Source organism: Carya illinoinensis, chromosome 3 (assembly GCF_018687715.1).
Source record: "Carya illinoinensis cultivar Pawnee chromosome 3, C.illinoinensisPawnee_v1, whole genome shotgun sequence".
NCBI classification, from domain to species: Eukaryota; Viridiplantae; Streptophyta; class Magnoliopsida; order Fagales; family Juglandaceae; genus Carya; species Carya illinoinensis.
Window position 1 is genome coordinate 16,277,831 of NC_056754.1, and position 23,780 is coordinate 16,301,610.

Sequence of the window (23,780 nt, forward strand, 5' to 3'; positions counted from 1 at the left end):
TTTATTTATTTGTGGCTATGATATCACGTCCAGATATATATCTATATATATATAGAACAGCATCCAGACATCCAAGTCTATGTGCATAATTCACAGAGAAACAGAGACAGAGAAAGATGGAAGAGCATGATGTGGTGATAGTGGGAGGAGGTATAGCGGGTAGGGCTGTACAGGAACCGACGCCGGCGACCGCCACCGACGCCAACCGACCGCCACCGCACGGAACCGGCCGAAACCGGCAGGGAACCGGTCGGCCGTCGGTGCTATTTATGTAAAACCGATGTCGGTCGGTTCGGCAGCGGTTCACCTTCCTAAAAACCGCTGAACCGGCCGACTATTTATATTTATATTTTTTTAAAAAATATACTTATCTAAACGGCGCCGTTTCACTTAAAACTGAAGTGAAACGACGTCGTTTTATGGCTTAGTATTGGAAAAAAAATTTAAACGAACGGCGTCGTTTTAACTCTAGGGTTAACACAGCGCCGTTCCTCTTCCCTTCATCTTCTTCTTCTTCTTCTTCGTATCTCTCTCTCTCACCAGCCGCCGCTCCTCTCTCTCTCTCTCTTTCTCTCTTCCCTTCGTCTTCTTCTTCTTCGTATCTCTCTCTCTCACCAGCCACCGCTCCTCTCTCTCTCTCTCTTTCTCTCTCCCTTCGTCTTCTTCTTCTTCTTCTTCGTATCTCTCTCTCTCGCCAGCCACGCAGTCACCGTGGTCTCTCGCTCTCTCTCACGGCGCACACAGCCACCGACGACGCCGACGAACCGACCGGAGTTACGCCGAGACCGAGGACGATGGTTTCCTCCCCCTTCTCCGGCCGGTTTCGGTCGAGATTTTCATTAGTTTCACCCCATCGGTTCGGTCTCGGTTTTTGTCCAAAACCGAAACCGATATGTCAGTTTTCACCCCTAATAGCGGGTTTGGCAACAGCGGTAGCTTTGAAGAGAGTAAGGGTTGGAGCGTTGGTGTTAGAGAAATCCAGAGGGTTAAGAGCAACAGGCACGTCCTTGAATCTTGCCCCAAATGCTTGGCTTGCCCTTGATGCCCTCGGCGTAGCCTCCAAGCTCACCGCTACTTATACCCCCGCCACTAAGTAATGTTGGACAACCTTCAATTTTTTTCTTTCCATTTCAAACATTTTTTTTTCAATTTTATTTCGTTCGGAACTTTTAGTAAATTGTTCAGTGGAAGTATGGAATTTTGGGGGATTCTTTCGATCTGGCATGCTAGAATGGAAATAATGAAAGGTTTCAAGGATGCTCTGAATGAAGAGACACATGCACGTACAGTTTGTGTTCATATATATCCACTTTTCAATTTTCCACTCTTTTTTATTGTATAGGACGAAGATAACAAATCTTGATACTGGAGCAATTCAAGAGTACCATTTCCCGGCCAATTCTTTCAAGTATGCTACTTGAACCCTATCTTTAATGTAGGGGTGGCAATATATCACACGACCCGTTAACCCAACACGAACACGACACGATAATAGCGGGTTAGGGTTTAGCCTTAATGAGTTCGGGTCAAAACGGGTTGACTCGTTAAGACACGATTACTTAACGGGTTGATAACGGGTTAACCCGTTTTGACCCGTTATGACACGTTAAGAAAGTTAAAGTTACAATTATACCCTTATATCTAAAAATAAAATTATTAGAATTTCAATTTCGATATTTTTATTATTTGGATTGTAGTTTTGGACTTATAATTAGTTTTATAATTTTTATAGATATTATAATTTTAACATTTATATAAAATTATGCTAAATTTAATCAGGTTAAAAAAGTTAATTTCAGGCCTATTTAACCCATTTATATAAATAATTTAAAATAAGTTGTATTGTGTCGTATTAACATATTTCGTAATATTTTCTTAATTTATTTGTTTACTTATAAAAAAAACATATTTCGTAATATTTATTAATGGGTCAAAACGGGTTGACACGACACGACCCGTTATATTAATGGGTCGTGTTAGAGTTTGAAATTTTGACACGATAAGCTTAACGGGTCGGGTTAGGGTTGACCTATATGACCCGTTAACACGATTTGACACGATACGAACACGATCCGTTAACACGACTTGACACCCCTACTTTAATGATATTTCAACACATGATTTTGTTGTTTTCTTTTTCATTTAGATCCATCTTCTCACATCCCCAACCTTAGCAGGCTTTTTCTTTATACTGAACGTACAGTCTGTGGTGATGCAGGCATCAACATGGATTTAGTGTGATGACCCGCTTTTGAGTGTATTTTCGCTGAAATAGTTGTTTTTATTTTAATTAATATTTTAGTTAATTTATTTTAATTTATTTGCGTTTTAAAAATTGGTTTTTAATTTAATTGATGTTGTGTTTTATTTCTTTTAGTTGTTTTGTGAGTTTTAATCTCTTTTTGGCGGTTTAGTTTTGTTTCCCGGAATGAGGATCAGACCTCATCTTTTTCCCTACATCTCTTTTTCTTTTCCCTTTTCTTTTTCCTTTTTCTCTTTTTTTTCCTTCTTTCTTTTTCCTTTCTTTTTCTTTTTTTCTTTCTTTCTTTTTCCCTCTCTCCTCTCTCGCTCGAGCCCCCCCGGTCTCTCTCTCTCTTCTCTCTCCCTCACGCCGGAACGCCTTTCACCCCGATCTACCGCCGTCCGGCCACCGTGCGGCTCACCGCCGGTGCCGTTCGGTTCGTCTCCCTCCGGCGCACCTCCCCACCGATTTCCACCCCCATCTGGCCGGCCGTTTGGCCGGAAAAGCTCTCCAAAGGCTGCACGGATTTTTTCTTTCTTTCTTTTTCCCTCTCTCCTCTCCCGCTCGAGCCCCCCCGGTCTCTCTCTCTCTTCTCTCTCCCTCACGCCGGAACGCCTTTCACCCCGATCTACCGCCGTCCGGCCACCGTGCGGCTCACCGCCGGTGCCGTTTGGTTCGTCTCCCTCCGGCGCACCTCCCCACCGATTTCCACCCCCATCCGGCCGGCCGTTTGGCCGGAAAAGCTCTCCAAAGGCTGCACGGATTTTGCTCCGATCCGCCGCCGTCGCTCCACCTCCGGCCACCATTTCTTCACCACTTCATCACCGGTCCCTTGCCGTCCTAACCCACCCATTTCCGGCCTCCAACGACCACCGGAACAGCTCCCACGAGCTAGCTTTCCTTTTTGGGAAATCCGGCCTCTTTCCGGCGATTCCGCCGCCACCCACGGCCAACCACCACTTCCAATAGCTTCACAACCATCCCTAGACCATTCCCTATCAATCCCAAGCCCTGGTTTGTCCCCGTTCAAAAGTGGGTTTTTCCCAACCCACGGCTACAGTGAATTTTCACTGTGACGTTACTTTTTCGCCGCCGTTTGCAACGCCGCGTGTTTCCTAAAATTGCCATATAGCGTTGTAAGTATTTTTCAAACCCTATTTTCAGATTTAAATATATATTGCTCTTTCAATTAATTAATCTGCTGGTTGGTTGATTCCGGACTGAGTCCGAGGAGTTCGGGGGTCGGGTGGATGGAGGACGGAGTTGCTTGATTTATTGTTTTATGGTTGGTTGTTTGTTTGGTGCATTGATAATTGCATTTGCATGGTGCATGCACGTGTATTTTATTTTAATTGAGAAACCCTGTTTTGCTGGCGTGATTGGATTTTCGGGTGCGTGTGTCTCACGAGCCCAAGCCGGGATGGGTTATTATCTCGGTGGAGCTCCTCTGGTCATTCGAGAGTGGATAATACTGAGTGACGTCCCCTGAGTTGTCGCTGGGCGACGACGGGAGCGGGGCTAGAGGATGGCCCGGCCAGGTACGCGCAGGGCGCGAGTCTGGGCATCGCTCTACTCACCGACTCCGTGGCCCTTCGCTGGCGAGGGCTAGAGGATGGCCTGGCCAGGTACGCGCGGAGCGCGAGTCTGGGCATCGCTCGTTTAGGTGTCACATGCGTAGTCATTACCTGCGGTGTGGCACGGAGCCACGGTGTGGCACGGAGCCAGGGTGTGCGGATGATCCCTAGGGGAGATCATGGTGCATGCATAACCGGTTTGTTTTTATGGTTTTCGGATGCGGGCCATTTTCTGGGAAAATGGCGAGTTTTGGTTTTGAGGCTTTGATCCATTTTCTGGGAAAATGGTGGTTTGGGCCATTATCTGGGATAATGGCGAGGCGTGGTTTTTAAGAATATGTTTTTATTGGGCCAATGGGTTTTTGGCGTGCGTGCAAAAATGTGATTTTGCGGGGCATGTGCATTGGTTTTTCTTGCATCCATGTTGTTTGAGTTCTATGTGTTTTTATCTGGTGGTGTTTGGGTTTTACTTACCTGCGGTACCATTTTTGGTTCCGTAGCTTTTGGTGCAGAGTTCGAGGAGGAGGCTGAGCCCGAGGATGCGGCTCCGCCGAGTTGCTGAAGTTATGCTTTGTATTTGATATTTTATTATATGCGTGTTCTGTAATATTTTATTTATGTACGTTTTGAAATAGCTTTGTATTAAACAAGAAAAATTCTGGTACTTATTTATTGACTTGCTTATCCGCTGCGTATTTCTTTGTGCACATATGTTGTCTTTGCACACACTTGGCACCCGTCGTTAGGGTGGTGACCCGTGATGTCATCATCCGGACGTCTCGATTTCCCCGTGTTCGGGCGTGAGGATTTTGGGGGCGTCACATTTAGAGTAGTACATCGTAAAGCCTTACTGGAAGCTCTGGCAGAAGAAGTGCCAATTGACTCCATCCGTTTCTCTTCTAAGCTCAAGTCCATTGAAAACCAAACACAAGAAGGCTCATCCTTTGCTATCATTCATATGGACGATGGAGCTAGCATCAAAGCAAAGGTACATAGGAATGAAATGTAATAGGCTCATGTTGAAGCTAACCCACTTCTCATTATATACAATATTCCTATTTCTATTGTACATCTTATTTGAAATGCTTTGATGTGAAAACTTCGTTTTTCCATTCTGAATATGGCAGGCTCTTATAGGGTGTGATGGGGTACACTCGTTTGTGGCACGTTGGTTAGGACTCGCTGCGCCAGTCAACTCCGGCCGATGGGCAGTGCGTGGATTGGCCATATTTCCCGATGGCCATGGATTGAACCATGAAATACAACAATTTGTAACAATCGGCAAAAGGGCTGCTGTCGCTCCTCTCAATGATAACGAGATCTACTGGTTTCTCGTCTGCAAATTTTCCTCAAAAGGTTTGCCTTTGTTTCCTACCATATGTATGTTGTATGTATGTATGTATGTATAACTCAAGTAGGCTACTGCAACTTTTAAGCAAAAGAAGCCTATACGTCTTGGATACCATTATTTTTTATTATTGCAGCAAGATTTATAGCTCTTTAACACTTGTAAATTACAAAAAGTGATCCCGATGGACCACATCAAGATTTCTCACTTGGGATATGTTGCTTAAAGATGTGGAAATCTTTTTTCATTCCAGGAGAAGATCACATCGCACATGACCCCGAGATGATAAAAAGAGAAGTTACTGACAATCTTGCCAAGGATTTTCCCCCATTGTACTTAAGGGTTGTACAGCATTCAGATCTCTCTACTCTTACATGGGCTCCACTGATGTTTAGGTTTCCATGGGACTTGATATTCGGAAACTTGAGCAAAGGGAATGTTACAGTCGCAGGTGATGCCATGCATCCTATGACACCAGAACTCGGACAAGGTGGTTGCGCTGCATTGGAAGATGCCGTTGTTTTAGGCAGACACATTGGAAACTTAATTATCCAAAACAAAAGACTTGTTGCTGGAGATCCGTTGGCTGGAGCCTTGGAAAGATATACCAAGGAGAGGAGCTGGCGTGCCGCTACCTTGATCACGGGCTCGTATCTATCAGGGTGGGTACAACAAGATGGATCTGGATGGTGGATGAAATTCTTGAGGGATGTGATTTTCTTTAGGCTTCTCTTCACGAGAATATTTAATTTTATACAGTATGATTGTGGTGAGCTGCCCTGTGTTTCATCAAACAGTCTTGAATTGGAGAACCGAAGTAAGATTGAGTAGACAGAATCCCAGCTCTAGTGAATTTGAGTCGGTATCCCCTTTGATCCTTCATATAAATATCCCCTTTTGTTCCTGAATTGCTTTGCTATTTTAGTTGGTGGGGTAGGCATGTGTTATGTACACGTTGACATGCTGCTGAGTCTCTCAAAAGATTGTAAAATAAAACAGTTGGATTGGTATTCAAACGATTCTTGTAAACCATTATAAGGTGTTTAATTATAAGGAGTATTACTAGATCTAGTCCTAGGGTGTATAAGCTCGCGTACTTCCATCTAAAAAAGTAGAGCTATTAAAAAAAAAAAAAATTTCATTTGAATTTTAAATTTATCTACTTTTTTTTAAAATGAGTGTACGATATAATATAAGACTATACAAATCATTTTCCTATTACGATGATGATAATTTTGGTCTAATTATCGCATTAATATTAGTCGTTACGTGACAAATAAGGCATTTTGGCATCTCTACGTTTTTTTCCTTTAATTTGAGAAATGCTACACATCATCCCACACCACACACTTTATATATTAAAATAATATTTTTTATTTTTTTTATTTTTTATTTCATTTTATTCTTATTAAACTAATTAAATTATTCTATTTATCATATACACACTACACATTTATTATAAAAAAAATGAAAAAAAAAATTAAAATAAGTGTGGTGTGTGAAGTGTGAGGATGATAAAAAAAAAATTTCCTTTTAATAAATAACGAGTCAAAATCACTTATTCGGTATAATAACAGTAAATCAATGACAATAGGGTTTTGCTACAGTAAATCAATGACAGTAAATCAATAACAGTCAGATTTTACATCTTAACAAGCACCCTATTTAACAAAGCTTACAAACCTGTCGAACTTCGTATGCAAATCCGGAGAGAACCTTAAAATCTGACTGACGACACCAAAGAATGCTCCAATATTCGCCCTGTGAGAATCTTTGGCTGTCCATAAAGACACCATAAATGCTCCATTCTACCAGTGCAGGTACGCTTTATGGAGACGATAACAATAAATTTCTCCAACTCTTTTGAATTTACTTTGCGAGTGCAGGCGGCTATGAGTCTACGACTATAAAAAACTTACACATGGAATACCCAGATCGAACTCCCATCAGCCCATATATATATATATACACACACAAACACACATGCTTGAGGGAGAGAACAGAACATCACAGAGATGGAAGAAGAAGATGTGGTGATAGTGGGAGCAGGGATAGCAGGTTTAGCAACGGCAGTAGCCTTGAAAAGAGTAGGAGTTCGAGCCTTGGTGTTAGAGAAATCGGAAGGATTAAGAGCTACAGGCACGGCCTTGGGTCTCTACAAAAATGCGTGGCTCGCCCTGGATGCCCTCGGCATAGCTCACAAGCTTACCGCTACTTATGCCCCTTGCATCAAGTAATGTTGGACCACTTTCAACCCTTTTCCATTTTAGACATTTTCATGTTTTGATTTGTCTGATTTGATTGCTGAACTTTATTTGGAGTGTTTTGACATCGATCCCAACATCTGTGACATTATTACTGCTACTGCTTTTGTTGCAAATGATGGAATTATTATTGCTGGTATGTTGTGGTAGAGGTATCTGATTAAAAAGGAAATAAGAGAAACAGGCCCAAGTCAATATGGCATGTTACAAAGAAATTATTGATTAGGTAATCAATACTCATTCATTGGTGCACAGTTTGCGTATATATCTAATCATTATGCCTAATAAAAGTACGAAATTAACCCGACCATGAATATAGAAAGACAAGTTAGAAAAGAAAAGGCATGCTTACAAATCCATAATAAGAGAGTCAAACTCTCTCTCAATGAAAAAGTCTAATATGTGAAATTTTTAATTATAATTAAGATTCGAATTCATAACTTCTACTCTTATAATATATGAAATTACTACTTGTCTCAAAAATTTAAAACAATAGAAAGATAGATTTAATAATGGTTGTCTTAGCATGCATAGATCTCATTAACCTCTGTTTATCTGTTCTTTTTTATTAATGACTAAACCTTAGTCAACAGGTCTTGTATGGATAAAAACAACATACTATCAACTTCTTAAGAAGGTCTCTGTTTTTTTTTCTTTAATAATAGGGAAAGCATTACAAATGTTGATACGGGAGCTATTCAAAAGTTCTCCTTCGCCAAATCGGAAGGGTATGATTCTTGAACGGTTGAACCGTCCTTTATGTTTTCGCGACGCCTTTAGTTTTCATTTGTTTTTCTTTCGGTTCCCTCTTTCCAAATTTCACTAGGTATGAGCCCAAAATAGGATCATTAACTTTTCTTTTGTTCTTAATTAATTTTCCGTTCACTGCCATTTAATCTATCAAACTTCACCTTCCGTGGTGATGCAGGGATGGACATGTATTTAGAGTAATACATCGTAAAGCCTTACTGGAAGCTCTGGCAGAAGAATTACCGGTTGACAACATCCGTTTCTCTTCCAAGCTCAAGTCCATTGGAAACCAAGCACAAAACGGCTCATCCCTTGCCATCATTCATTTAGCTGATGTAGCTAGCATCAAAGCAAAGGTACATTACACAGGAATGAAAGAAATATATAGCTCTTGTTGAAGCGCACTTCTCGGCATGGCATTTCTATTTTGTATATATACATTGAAAAAGTTGTATCTGACCTGTTTCGATGGGGTGCTCTCAATATCATAGGCTCTTGTAGGGTGTGATGGGGTGCACTCAATGGTGGCAGTGGTTAGGACTCACAGCGCCAATCAATTCTGGCCGATGGTCAGTGTGTGGGTCCATGGGCTGAACCTTGAATTCCAACAGTTTGTGACTAATGGTGAAAGAGCTGGTTTCTTCCTCTCAATGATAAGGAGTTCTACTGGCTTATCACCTACAAATTCACCTCCAAAGGTTGATCTTTTTAACCTCTTATTCTGATTTTGCAACTTACCTTATCTGAGGTTTTCGAGTTTTCATTCCATTTTGAACTCGTGTTGTTGGGGGTATTACCTGAACCTTTCTTCTTTTTTAAGTAACGTAGCCTACTTAATTAAGAATGGAATCAACTGCCCTGATGGGACTTGAATTCGAGCTACCCTGCCATACCAGTTCTTTTTGTTTATTTCTTTTCTAAAAAATTTGTTGAGTAAAGATTAAAGAATTTACGACAGTTAAATGTCATGCCTATGAAACAACTATGAACCAATGTGGTTCTGGAAAGTGTGACTTTTTTCTTAATGGAGACTGTAGGATAATCAGGTCAAGCAGGCTTACCCACCTTTAAGCCCATTTCTAAGCAAAATAAACCTACTAGCTAGAATTCGAATCTAAACTCACCTCTACTCATGTTAATAAGCCATAGAATGCCAGACCCAACTCTCAAATATTTTACAGTTTCAAAAGAAAGTGATGCTGATCTGGACCACCTCAATTGGATTGACCATGTCAAAATAGGTAGTGGGGTTGTGTGTATATATCATTACTTGCCGACCAACACTAGCCTGTTACTAAAAGCAAAATCATTTATCATTCCAGGTGAAGACTTGGCACAAAACCCTGAGTTGATTAAAAGAGAAGTCAGTGATAACATTGCCAAGGACTTTCCTCCAGTGTACTTGAGAATCGAACAGCACTCAGATCTTTCTACACTGACATGGGCTCCGCTGGTGTTTAGGTTTCCATGGGAACATCATATTCGGAAACTTAAGCAAATGGAAGGTTTCAGTGGCAGGTAATGCCATGCATCCTACGACACCAGACCTAGCACAAGGTGGTTGTGCAGCATTGGAAGATGCAGTAGTTTTAGGCAGACATTTTAGGGACTTGATTATCCGTAGCAAAGGAATTCTGGCAGGAGATCAGGTGGCCGGAGCCTTGAAAAGATATTCTAAGGACACTGTATTGGCTTCATCAAAAGTCAATACATCTTTAAATTTTAATGAATTTATTTAAAATGAACCTATATTGGATTCATCAAATGGGTATTTTGGAAGTTTTGAGTTACAATATTTGTTGCTCTTCCTTCAAATTTGAAGGTCTACTATTCCGCTTTCAAACTAATATTTTATTCTAATTTTAATAGGCAATGGTTTAATTTTATTTTATTTATTCTAAATTAGTTAGAAATCAATTATTTAAGTACTAAATTATACGATTAATGTCCATGTGGTTAGTATAAATACAAAATATGAAAAAAAAAATTAAAAATATTATTATTAAAAAAATAATATTATATTATTATTTTGATTAATCTAATGTGAAATTATAGATATAAAAGTTTTGAATTTAAGAAAAATTTATATTTTTTATTAAATTTTAAAAATAAATTTGATAAGTTCAATGTTGGTGCTAACTGGCATTAGAAGCCAATGCATCTTCAAAATTTGATGAATATAAATGAAACTGACCTGCATTGGATTTAGTAAAGGCTTTTATCTCAAGTTTTGAGTTACAATAATTCTTACATTTCCTTCAAATTTGAAGGATTACTATTACACCTTCATCCTTATATTTTATTATAATTTTAATACACAACCGGTTTATTTTATTTCATCTCTCTCTTTTCCGTTTTCAGCACTTTTCCCTTCTTTCTGTTTTCTTCCTCCATTTTCTGCCAGCTTCATCGTGTGGGCAGCAGCCACAAATGCAGCACTCATGGATTGTTCCATCTTATCCTCATCTGTATCTTCATCTGTTCCATTATTATCAATGGAAATCTTTTATATGATTTGTGGCTGGAAGTGTTTATTAAACAAGCATATATATATATATATATATATATATAATTGAGTGTGTGTGGATGTAAAAGAATGGTTGGTAAAATGTATTTGTTGGTAAGTAGATTGAGGAAAAAAATTAGTTGGAAATCAATAATTTAAATATCAAATTAAATTATTAATGTACATATACAATATTTAATTATAAAATATGAAAAAAAAATTATTATTAAAAAATTAATATTATATTATTATTTTGATAAATCTAATAATTAATTTAATGTGAAATTATAGATAAAAAAATTTTAAATTTATATAAAATTTATACTTTTCATTGATGATTTGATGAATTCAATGCTCAAGGGGAGACGAGGTGGCGAGCTGCTCACTTGATCACGAGCTCGTTTCTGTCAGGGTGGGTGCAACAAGATGGGTCTGGATGGCTGATGGCTGATGGCTGATGTCTGATGAAATTATTTAGGGATGTCATATATTATAGGCTTCTTTACACTCCCGTACTTGATGCTGTGCATTATGATTGTGGAAAGCTGTCCTGTCTCATCAAACAGTACATTGGAGAATAATCATAGTAAGATTGACTAGCTAAGAATCCAACCTCAAGTGAATCTGATTCTGTATTCCCTTCGATTCTGAGTACGATATCACCGCTGCCACCCCTCCTTTTTTTCTTGTATAAGTTGTCTCTAGAATTGTCTCTCGGCCTCTCGTCTTTTCTGCAATATTCTCCCTACTTTACAAAAGCTTGTGAATTGGGCAGCTATATTTTAATGTGTTTTGGTGTGATGCATTTGTAGCGAACCTAAGCATCAATGTGCTACATGTATAAAGTTTATTCTTTCCGTTTTTATGTCTAATCCCAGAGCTGTTTCATGTTTGGATTTGGATTTGGAGATTATTCAAGAGTAACTTTGGTACGTGTTGTTGAAATTTAGTGCATCTGCTTCCTATGTCAAAAACCCCCAGCTTGAAGTAGTATATGGCATATTGTAATCTTTGCGTGACAATGTAATTCTCAAAAAGTGGTTGATTTTCCATATGACTGCTTTTCGGCGTAACCATAAGGGCCCCACTCACTTGGGCATATTCGGCTCATAGCTACTCCGAAGAACAATCCGTCAACGCAATTCCACGGTTCCACCAAGATATAGAATGCAAACGCCTCCAAAACTTTAGCTCACAAATTTTACAAACTTATGACCCCACACAGGAGAGAGAAGAACGATCTCCTAACATTTATCAACTGTGCTACTACTTTAGTGGTTTCCATTTGACTGCCTAATGGAACATAAATACTGCAAATCTCAAGTAAGAACCAATAATCCATCTTAGCAAGTCAATGAGGAAAAGAGAGTTTAATGTGTTTGTCGTCCACTGAGCAAATTAAACTCATGAAGATACTCATGTTGATTATAGGTGTAAAAAAAAATTAGGTGAATTGGTAAATCGGATCGGATTAGACCAAACGAGTGGAATTTGTTCGGTCTCGAGTTTGGTTCAGTCTAATATCAGTTTTATTTTTCTTAAAATATGTCAAATCAGTCTTTTTTTAATTTTCTCTATTGTATATAATTTTTATATATAATATATAATTATATATAAAATAGTTTTATATTATATAATAAATTACTAATTAATATAATATTAAATTTTAAAATTTTATATCATTTTATTTATTATATTAATAGTTATATTAATACTATATCACTATATATCACTATATTATATATTATAATATATCACTATAATCTATAATATAATTATAATATATATTATAATATACTAAAATATATTATCACTATAACATTATATATTATAATAAAACCTGTAAAATCGAAATACTAATTTAAGAGAATAACCGACAATCAATTTAAAAAATATAAAATTAATGCATCCTAATTCTATTCTAAATTTTATCTAAAACAGAACCGATATTGGTGCAAAAACAAAAGGGGAGAGACTCCCCAGATCCGAGTCAACATCCTAAGATTTAGGCCCAATTTATATCGCCAGTTTAGATACTCTCACCGTTTCCATATGGAAGAAAGAGCGTCTCTTATGGTGAACAGTCTCTTCCAACTAATTAACAAATGATTTACAACTAAGGTAATAAGATTATTTTATAATTGATGAATTTACAATTGGTAAAATTATTTCTTATTATTTGATTTTAAATATTTTTTTAACATTTTTAACCATTAAGGAAAAATCTTAAAAATATATATACAAATTTATTAATAATTACTTTTTAATCACTAAATAAAAATAAAAATAAAAATCAATAAAATACTTGAATGGTAATTTTGAACAGCCATAATAATAAGACTAAGTAACATTTTCTTTTAAAAATTATAATACATTTTTTTTTATTAATTTTCTTAATTTTTTTAATAACTAAATTGTGAAGATGAGATCACCTAAAGGTAAGACTATTATTATTATCTCTTATTTTTATTTCTATTTTCTCCATCTTACCTGTAAAGTTTTTAATGATTCTGTTATACCTGACACCTAAACAGTAAAAGTCTCCTCCTACAGTAAAAAGCACCCTTTCTCACTGCCCATAGTCTTTTTTTTCTTTTTTCTTCTTTTTTCGCACATATTTTCATCAGTTTACGACGTGAGCCATCGCCAAACCCATTTTGTCTTAGAAAAATCTAATTATAAATATAACTATACATTAATATATTTATTAATTTAAAGTGATTAATTAAAAATAAATTTTATTAAAAATAATATTGATTTAAATTTTAAATATAAAAAAATAATATTAATATATAAATTAATATATAACTTTACTTATACGTAACAAAATTTTTTTATTTTTAAAAATTAACAGGCAACGCATCCCCATTATATATTATAAAAAATAATTTGCTTTATTTTAATACATAATTAAGGCCCAAATATTTGAATACATAATGAATTGTAAAGAAAAATCTACAACACTTTTAATACATATAATTACTATTACAATAATTAAAATTATTTTAATTTATAATTAAAATAAAAAACTTCAAATTTCATATATATAAAAAAATAGATAAGTCATAATTTGAATAATATATTTTAAAAGAGAAATTTTATTTTTTGGAATTATAGAGTAATTTAGGCCAACAACTTTAAAATATATTTTGATATATAAATTTATTTATAATATTTTTTTATTTTCTCATAAATATTATTTTTTATTAATATATTCATCTGAATTATATAACCAAACGAGACTTTAAAATATAAGAGATATTATCAATATATTTATTTGTTATGTGAATTTTTTTAATTATATTCAATACTCAATAAATATTATAAAACTCAATTTATATACCTATGATCTTAAAATTCTAATTCCCCTTTATCTCCTTATTTTTAAACGCAAAATTTCGTGTAATTAAATAACTCCAAAGACTTCGAAAAAATAAATGTTACTTTGGATCCTGAATTTTGTCATTATTGGTCACGTGAGATATTAAATAGCTATATAAATCCATTATTTAAGTGAAAAATTATATATAATATGACATGTCATGAATTGGTATTCTTTAAAGTTATGAAAAAAATTAGTTATAAGTGATTCTGTACATTAATACGTATATTTATTTAATTTGATTAGTTAAAAAGTTAAATTTTAATAAAAATAATGTCAATTTAAATTTTAAATATAAAAACAATAATATTAATATATATATTGATAGGCAAATTCAATTATACTGAACAAAACTCAGGGGCATGAAAACTCCATTAACGCACACTCTGTCCATGCATTTTGGAACTTTTGTCTCTCATAGCCTCGTGGGCATTGGGCACACTCCGGTTGTCTCCGTCAGACCAGAAACTCTAATTTTGGCCATATTAAGGAGAAACCACCAATCAGTATCTCTCTTGACTCTTGCATCTCAGATTACTCCTCCCCTACCAAACACATGGATTGCCCATCTTGTCGGTGATATGTAACAGAAAAATTTTATTTATAAGTCGGTATAATAATAATACATGAGTTAAAAGAGAACTTCTATACACAACCGCAGTTTTGAAACCGATGCGAAACCGGCTGATATGGCATTTCCACGTCAGTTGATTTAAAATAAAATAAAAAAAATAAAAAAAAAAAGCCAAATTGAAATAAAACGTAAAAGTGGAGGGAAATGGAACAAAAGCTCTGGCGCTACATTCTTACCCAACACCTAAACCCATTTTTGCAAGCTTGATTCTCTCCCGTTTGTGGTCGCAGTCGTGGGTTGTTGTGCTCGCCATTCATCACGCATTCCAGAGTTGAGCTATTGTCGTCGACGTGGGTTGGAAGCAGATTTTTTTTTTCAGATTTTCAGATCTCCAAGGTTCACTCACTTTCACTGTCACAGTTTGATTAATTTTTTTTTTTTCTCTTCTTTTGGACTTGATTTTCTGTTGTTCTAGTTGGTAAAAATCAGAGCTTGAAATCTGCACTATTATCCCACTTAAATAATTAAAATTTGATAAAAAAAACTTGAAGAGATACAACATTTCTGGCCAACTAGCAGTGGGTTCCCACATTTTATGATCGAACGACACACAAAAAAAATTACGTGAGATTGGCTAAATGGAACACCCAAAATTGCTTCTAAAGCATTGTACCTAAATAAAAAAACTAATTTTTTTAAAAGAAGAGGAAAGAATGATAAAAACAATAGACAAGATGTTGTGAATCTTGTCATTAAAATGCCAAAGTGAAAGGACAGGAAATGAAGAGTTTTGTTGGAATAAGAATTAAAGAATTTCAAAAGATGGTCTTCGCCTCTTTATCCAATTTGTTTTGAAAAAAAACAAAAAAAGAAATTTATTTTGGAAAAAAAGAAGTGACTATTTTTCGTATTGGCTTTTATGCTGTTATCAAAATGAAATCTTGCTAATTGTCTCAAAATGCTGATAAAGAGAACAGGCTATACAAGAATATTTTTCTTTTATTTTCATTTTTTTCTGTGGAATGTGCTAATTAACATGTGTGCTTCTTTATTTCCAGCAGTTTTCAGTATTTGTTTTTGTTTTCAATACAACTATGAACTGTTCTAATAGATAAAACTACTTAAATCAATTACTTCAACTGAAAAATTAGTTAAAATACGATACATTAGTTGACGTGATTAGGATTAACAGAATTCAAGATGAAATAGCTTGGTAAGATAGTGTTATCACACGTACAAGTAAACCCTGACCCATCATTCTGTGGTTGCAATTTAAGAGAAAGAGAGAGCATTTGGTAAACCCAATAGGAAGCTTTTATGGTAACCCAAAATGACAGCAAGAGAGAAAGTGAAAGGGGAAAGAAAGAGAGTTGTTAGTTCAGTTGTTATGGTAATCGACATTGCAGCCACTAATTTTTATGTTGGTGATGTTGCTACTATTTCTGTTGTGTTCTTGGAAAAATTTTCCCCGACATAGGAAGTATTTATACTTCAATAGTTGCTGTATCCATATCCAGTATGTATCTGATGGGATAATGACCTTGGATACAGCAGGATACTTGTTTGCTCTCTCTCTCTCTCTCTCTCTCTCTCTCTCTCTCTCTCTCTCTCTCTCTCTCTCTCTCTCTCTCTCTCTCTCTCTCTCTCTCTCTCATTAATAGCTTCTTAGTTAATAATAACTCATTAATAGCTTCTTAGTTAATTTTATTATTTTGACACATTTTATGCCTTCTAGCCTTTTGATTTTTCTGTTGAAGTAAGGCTAATAATATTATATTTATAAAATATTTACTTATATCTCAATACATTAGAGAACCCTTATTGTATAATATCTTAAATTTTAGAGAATTGATACTAATTGTGTATTCAGTATTTGTATTAGTGCTTCCTACTCATGAACCATAGACAAAAAATTAGCTTATTTCAAAAGCTCATGAATTTGTGGTCTATTTTTTATTTTCATTACCTTTCCCAAGTCAAGAATTGCTTTACCATATTTACCCGAGTAATTCATGTCTATAATCTTTAGTTTACGTGTATAGATTCCTCTTCTTGCTTATATATCATATGAAAATGCTCTATATATAATCCTAACATTCATGTCATGATCTTGTTCTCCATGCATGCATTTATGAAAATGTCTTTGAGAAACTAACATATTAAACATTTATTTTGGTGCAGTTCGATCCATTGTACTAGTTGTCTCCCTCTCAGCATGGAAAAAGGAAAAGAACAGCCATCCATGCTAAGACCATCTAGCTCAAATATTCCATCTGCGGTATGTTATTTTATTTAATATATCAATAAAATTATATTTGAGATTAGTTGATATTTATTTTCAAAATACATCAATAACTTATCCAATAACATTTTAGGACATACCATCAACTTGTCCAAAAATCCCAACTTTGGCGCACGGTTATTATGGACCAGTGCCTATGTGGTCACCGGCTTTTCTGCCATATCCCGCTGCCAACCAATATCCAACGAACCTACAAGTGGTGATGTAATGTTTTCTGTTTTATTTTAATATATTGGTCTTTTCCAAGAGTTTAATTGCATTTTTTTTTTCTTTTTGCCAGATTGCTAGTTCCCAATTTCAACATGGCTTGGAAGGCCCGATATCTCTCATCAATACTAGCTCCATTACAAGCAGATTTGTTGGTACAGAGGATAATAGACCCGATGGTGGGGGAACTGAGTCGCCATGTACATCATCTAGAGTTGAAGAAAGTAAGGCGGATAGACCAGATGCACAAGAAACCCCTATAGGCAGTGCTGGAACATCTGAGAATGTGAGAATGGATGGTGATGATGAGCCAAAGTCGGGAATGGAGTTTAATTGCCTAGAAGATTTAATGAGTTATTATAAAGAATATGGTAAGAAATGCGGGTTTGGGGTGATGACAAAAAGGAGTGAGAGGGGAGATGATGAGACTGTTAGATATGTCACACTTGCCTGTGCCCGTGGTGGGAAGGCACGGAATAGGATTTTGAATGTCGCCAACCCACGTCCGACAGGAAAGACAGAATGCAAGGTAAAGATTAATACCTTAAAAGCTGCTGATGGAAAATTTCGGCTGACTACAGTTCATAATATTCATAACCACAGCCTTAGTCCAAAAAAAGCCCGCTTCTTTCGATGTAATAGAGAAGTGAGTGAATCCGTAAAAAGAGTCCTAGATACAAATGACCTGGCTGGCATTCGAATGAATAAAAGTTTCGGATCTCTTGTTGTTGGCGCGGGTGGATTTGAGAACCTCCCATTTTTAGAAAAGGATTGCCGTAATTACATCGATAAAGCACGACATCTACGACTGGGCGCAGGTGGTGCTGGAGCGCTTCGAGACTATTTTTTACGGATGCAGTACAAAAATTCGGGATTTTTTGCATTGATGGATATGAATGATGACGGGAGGTTAAAGAATGTATTCTGGGCAGACCCCCGTAGTAGAGCAGCCTACCAATATTTTGGTGATGTGGTCACATTTGATACCACATACCTGACGAACCGATATGGGATGCCCTTTGCACCATTTGTTGGTGTAAACCACCATGGGCAATCAATTTTGTTAGGAGCAGGCTTAATTTCCAGTGAGGATACTGAGACCTTCGTGTGGTTATTCCAGACCTGGCTACAGTGTATGGATGGTATAGCACCAAAGGCTATTATCACTGATCAAGACAGAGCGATGAAAAATGCAATTGCAATTGTCTTTCCAGAAAGTCGACATAGATTTTGCCTGTGGCATATTCTAAAAAAAGTTCTCGAAAAGCTTGGTTGCTATGGTTCATACAAAACTGGAATGAAAACTGCACTGATGAAATGTGTGTATGACACCCAAAGTCGGGAAGAGTTTGAGAAATGTTGGGATGAGTTGATTACCACATACAACTTGCATGAGAATGTATGGTTGCAGAGTTTATACACAGAGCGTGAGCATTGGGTACCGGCATTCTTGAAAGAGGTCTTTTGGGCTGGAATGAGTACTACACAGCGAACCGAGAGCATGAATGCCTTTTTTGACGGTTATGTTCATGCTAAGACAAACTTGAAAGAATTTGTCGATCAGTTTGATAACGCCTTGAAAAAGAAAATTGAGAACGAAAATATGGCGGACTTCCACTCATTTAATGTCACAATTCCTTGCATCTCTAGATCTCCAATTGAAAAGAGATATCAAGATTTGTACACAAATGCTAAATTCAGGGAAGTTCAGCACCAACTTACTGGCATTATCGACTTGGACCCAATTCTGTGGACTTTAGTGAGGAAGATACAGTTGCCAAGTGTTCTTGTGGTTTATTTGAAATGAGGGGAATAGTGTGTCGGCACATCTTCGCAGTGTTCAAATGTAATGGGATTAAATCTTTGCCACATAGGTACATTTTGGATCGATGGAGGAAGGACATTTGCTTGTGTGGACTAATGGAAGCTGAGTCTTCTGGCTTCTTGTTGTGTGTTATTGGATTTTTCAGGTTTATTTATTTAAACATTTATTTTCTGTGCGCGTGTGGGTATTATTTTGATTTATAATACAATAGTCTGAATATTAGGCATTGAGGGCAATGTTAGGAGAATCCGTTCAAAGAATTTACCTTTTTGGAAAAATCCTTGCAGAGAAGAGAGGGCATAATCATAATTGCCTAGGACTCCATTTATTTTAAATTTTGAGTATGAGACATAAAGTGACCAGCTTGTTTGTTCATTTGCTTTATTGGTCAATGATAAGAATCGATCGGTTGGCCATCCAGTGACAATACCACCTCGTGGGGTTTGTTGCTATGCTTAGCAGACCTGATTAGAAATAAATATATTTTTATGTTTAAATCGCAATTCGGCCTCAAAAGTGCATTTTGAATGACCAGGCTCTATGTTTGGCAAGCTGGAAAAAGTGAATATTGTATGATCTGGAACAAAAATATAATTTAAACTATAATATTGTAAGTTCCATGAAAAAGGTACGTACTTGAGGTATGTGACTATTACTTGTAAGGAGATATATCTAAATGTTCAATCTGGATCTGATAGTATTTTCCAAGTAATGGCCCTTCCAAGTTCCATATAGGTATATATGTATGCTATTGATTGGAGGAGAATTGAACTGGAAATAATTAAAAGTTTTGGAAATATTCAATTTGTCGAAAATATTTGTATCACTTGGAACAACAGTCTAATTTGGCTTTGGCTTGACAGGAATTATGGAAACCGATGCTATCATTCTGGGAGTTACAAGCAGTTTTGGGGACTTGTATTTCCAAAGCCTTGTTCAGCTGGGAGTTACAAGCTGTTTTGAGGATCAAAATATGGATAAAAACTTTCAAGAATTATGGCTATGTATATGACCTGTATTCTGATGTATGTAGAATTATAGCAGTCTTAAAATTAATGTCTTAAGGTTCATATAGTGTGAAGAAACCGCTCCAGGACACTGTAAAATGATTACATGGGGAATTACTTGGCTTTGATGTATGTGACTATCCAGGATGTAATGGTTATGTGCATTTTTCTCCCACTCTGGCCATTAGGATCATAACCCAAGTGAGCGCATTTTTTGGCCACTCTCTGGCCATTAAAAGTGAGCATCTGAAAGAAAAATAAACCAAATGTCCTGGCACAATTCAATCTCATCACAGCTTGCCCATCCGATAAAACAGGATGAAATTAATCTCTGAATTCAGGCCCTTCAAAGCAAAATAAACAATAAACTTGCAGGAAAAATTTATTAAGTTTTTAGATTATTTGCATCAAACTTTCAAAAGACATATTTGGTTAGAAATAAAGACAGTGACATTGAGGAATGTGAAACATCATTTTTACACTTGCCTACAAAACACAATAAAAATCAAGCAATTCTATCAAAACTGCAACATTCCCATCACAATATTCCATGAAATCTAACAAAACACGATTAAGGATGTACAAAAATTCATACATCAAGTCTGGAGTTCAATACAAGAGCCAAAATCCAATACAAAAACATAATACTACTAATGCAAAACCCCAATACATTCGTTATAAACGCCTTATTTCAGTTTCTTGTGCGTGACGCCCCAACTCCTTCTCGAGCTGATCCACTATCTTACGAAGATCAATCTCACTCTTTTCAAGAAGCTCGACCATCTTCTTGAGATCTTTCTCCTTCCGTAACAGGTTATTGATGCTTGGTCTTCACAATTTCCTAAAATTTTGGGATATTCAATCAGCACAAGGACAACAAAAAGGATAACATGTAAGCTCTCTCAACAAAAGTTTTACAAAATCAAAAATAAAAAAAACTAAGGACAAGGATATCCTGAAAATTAAGTGAAACAAACCAAAATAAAGTGCATCCTTAAGCTAGGGGTTTGGGGGGTTCACGGTTTTAATGCCAGCATTTTTCTGTTTATGATATCATTGGGGCAAATGCTTACTCAACACAGATTATTTAGGAGTCCATGATCTATAGTACCAACCCACTTTATTTCAACATGAGTTAAAAGTGATCCGGTTTTTCTTTTGCTCTGTTATTTATTTGTCGTACCCAAGAAAGAACCACCTCTCTATTGACCATTACTTTTTTTTATAAGTCTATTGACCATTACACATTTAGTTTCCTAATTCTGTTGTCATAAAGAAAATTAAAAATAATAATCAAGATATAATGCAAGTCATACATGTTCTAATTGTCTACTACCCATAAAAAAAATTAAAAAAATCAATATAAGGAATCAAGGCAGGAAAACAAAATCATCACCCGCTGATACACAATCAAAAAGAAAAATCTGACATACAAAAAAGTAAATTATTAAACATAATTAATTATTGAAAATCACTGTCACCTTAAATGTCATTGCTAAAACTAAACAAGCAAATAATCCCAACCAAGCATCATGATCCAATACTCCTATCCAATAACATATATCACATACCAGCTTAATAGCCACCTCCTCTCCAGTTTGTACATTAATGGCTACCACCACAAGGAAAGGAAAAAAAAAAAAAAAAGGGTTAGAATTTTGAAACAGAACGGCAAAATAAAATAGTCATCAAATAACAATGAAAAAATAAAATAAAATAAAAACAATAATAATGGAAAAGCATTGAATTGAAATACCTAGATAGAGCTCCCCAAAGGACCCACTCCTAATCTTTCCCCCCAGCTTAAACTTCCCAGCAATCACATGCTCCATTATCAAATTCCCTTCGACACACGCCCACCCAGAAGCTCAAAAGTGCTCAAATATGTGACCAACCCAGCATTTATTTGTGCAATTAACCCAATACCCACCAAACATTGACCTCCAAGTTCACGCGCTTCCAGATTTCAAAGAAAAAAAAAAAGAAATTTCTTGTTTTCTTTAGTAATCCAGAGGGGAAGAAGACCCAAAAAAAATCACAAAATAAGCATTAAATCAGGACCAAACTGGAGAGAGAGAGAGAGAGAGAGAGAGAGAGAGAGAGAGAGAGAGAGAGAGAGAGAGAGAGAGAGAGAGAGAAGAATCAGAAGAAGCAGAAGAAGAAGAACCTAGAAGACCAAAAAAAATGGAAGAAGTCTATAAATCCACTCAATTGCATTACGAATCTACTAGTATATGTGGATAGTGACACATGTTCGTAAACGTAAACGACCATACTGAACAAAGGGGTTTGAGATCATTTACCAGACGAAATGCAGGCGTGCTCGAGTTGATTCCAGATCTGAGAGTGGGAAATGTTGGAAACCAAAACGAAAAGACATAAAAAGGAGAAAACTAACCCGATTTTTTGAGGTTAGGGTTAGGGTTATTTTAATCGGTGCTCTGTGGGAAAGCGGGATTTCAGATCTGGGATTTCAGAACGGGATTTCGTGGCTCTAGTTTGTCGATTTGTGGGTTGAAATCGGGTTTCTGGCTCTTGGGTTCGAGGCTTGTTCGTGGGTTTGTGCGTCAGTGGTTCTTCGGTACGAAGCTGAAACGTGGGTTTGTGGGTTCTTTCTTCAACTGGGAATGATTTTCGACTGGGATGAAAGGCTACTTCTGGCTTCCTGGGGAAGACAATGGGAATGGGGAAGAGGGGAGGATCTCACAGGGGATGGAGGGAAGAGAGAGTCTTGGTCGGGTCTCGAGAGGGATGGAGGGAAGGGAAAGTAGAGAGAGTTTTCGAAAGGCTGTAACACGGAAACGAGGCAAGTTTGAATATTGAATTAAAACCGTGACGACACCGTTTTAAAACGTGCCATGTAGGATCCGGTTACGCGGGGTTACCTAGGACGGTTGTAAGTAGACTTTTTCATATTTTAATGTGCGCCTTAAAAGTCAAAAATGGTGATAACATATAACGTGGGATTGGACAGTCTAGAGTTGTGGAGAGGGATTTTTAGGGATTTTTTGTAGGTACGGGGGGGACTCTCTATCCGTCTAATTAATATACTTTATCTCAATGGACCATCTCCGAGAAAATCAGTACATTTTCAACCACATTTAATACATAGATCTCTGAATTTAATTGCAAATTAAATGAACTTAGAAACTGTTTTTATATTTTTGGAGGTACATTTTTAATTTTTTTAATGTATGTATGCATATTTTTATATTTTGATGCAAAAATTATAGACTTTATAAAGAAAATATAGAAACTGTTTTTTCATACTTTTAAGAAAACTCAAGAATTTCAAATGAGGTTAGAAGAGAATTTTCATATTTGTGAAAGATTTCAAGCAGTTTTTAAATTTTTTGGGATCAATTAATATTATTTATTAAGAAGTTTTATTTAAATTTGAAAAATAATTATTAGGTTTTTTTTTTTTAATTTTTTTTTTTTAGAGGGTAGGGGGGCCATGGCTCCCTCTAGCATCAACGTAGTTCTGCTGGTGACCACGGGTGACGTATATTTTTCAAAAAAAGAGTATAACGAGTAATGCAGCGATTAATGTTAAGAGATATGTGTAGTCAGAAGTATCCATAAATGGTGGTTTAATTATTGGTTTGGTAATTCAACCACCTCCTTTTAAGTATTTCTCGTATTGTCAAATACATGTTATTATCAGATTTTTCTTTTAGATTTTTCTTTTATAAGGATCCGTATCATTTTTAGAGACAGTTTAGATTGAAAAATATTTTCAACTTAACTCATTTTATAATTATAATTTTTTTAAATTTTTATATAAAATATAATAAAT

General features: G+C 36.1%; 2 protein-coding genes, 1 long non-coding RNA gene and 1 pseudogene across 3 annotated transcripts; 3 read left to right on the forward strand and 1 right to left on the reverse strand.

Annotated features, from left to right (window-relative positions):
• Positions 1-892: 892 nt before the first annotated feature.
• On the forward strand, positions 893-6,068 carry LOC122304560 (monooxygenase 2-like). Its single transcript, XM_043116822.1, has 4 exons — positions 893-999; positions 4,645-4,804; positions 4,944-5,172; positions 5,418-6,068. Exons 1-4 carry the CDS (start codon positions 893-895, stop codon positions 5,993-5,995), a joined length of 1,074 nt encoding a protein of 357 aa, XP_042972756.1. The 3' UTR covers positions 5,996-6,068.
• Positions 6,069-6,755: 687 nt separating this feature from the next.
• Positions 6,756-9,938, forward strand: LOC122303483 (annotated as a pseudogene).
• A 4,804-nt stretch (positions 9,939-14,742) lies between these two features.
• LOC122303484 (protein FAR1-RELATED SEQUENCE 5-like) lies at positions 14,743-19,316 on the forward strand. The gene is made up of 4 exons (XM_043115283.1): positions 14,743-15,036; positions 16,822-16,918; positions 17,016-17,138; positions 17,223-19,316. The coding sequence occupies exons 2-4, from the start codon at positions 16,856-16,858 to the stop codon at positions 18,954-18,956; spliced, it is 1,920 nt and encodes a 639-aa protein (XP_042971217.1). The 5' UTR covers positions 14,743-15,036; positions 16,822-16,855; the 3' UTR covers positions 18,957-19,316.
• A 1,178-nt stretch (positions 19,317-20,494) lies between these two features.
• LOC122303485 lies at positions 20,495-22,022 on the reverse strand. Its single transcript, XR_006240747.1, has 3 exons — positions 21,738-22,022; positions 21,553-21,593; positions 20,495-20,822 (listed from the first exon to the last, which is right to left on the reverse strand). It is a non-coding gene; the product is annotated as an uncharacterized LOC122303485 (long non-coding RNA).
• Positions 22,023-23,780: the final 1,758 nt, after the last annotated feature.

Bases quoted from the DNA above. Each gene is read 5' to 3' on its own strand.
- LOC122304560 (XM_043116822.1), top strand. From the start codon at position 893: ATGTCAGTTTTCACCCCTAATAGCGGGTTTGGCAACAGCGGTAGCTTT. The intron at 1,000-4,644 runs GCACGTCCTTGA...CGTCACATTTAG, and splicing joins CAGAGGGTTAAGAGCAACAG to AGTAGTACATCGTAAAGCCT. The intron at 4,805-4,943 runs GTACATAGGAAT...TGAATATGGCAG, and splicing joins GAGCTAGCATCAAAGCAAAG to GCTCTTATAGGGTGTGATGG.
- LOC122303484 (XM_043115283.1), top strand. From the start codon at position 16,856: ATGGAAAAAGGAAAAGAACAGCCATCCATGCTAAGACCATCTAGCTCA. The intron at 16,919-17,015 runs GTATGTTATTTT...ATAACATTTTAG, and splicing joins GCTCAAATATTCCATCTGCG to GACATACCATCAACTTGTCC. The intron at 17,139-17,222 runs GTGGTGATGTAA...TCTTTTTGCCAG, and splicing joins AATATCCAACGAACCTACAA to ATTGCTAGTTCCCAATTTCA.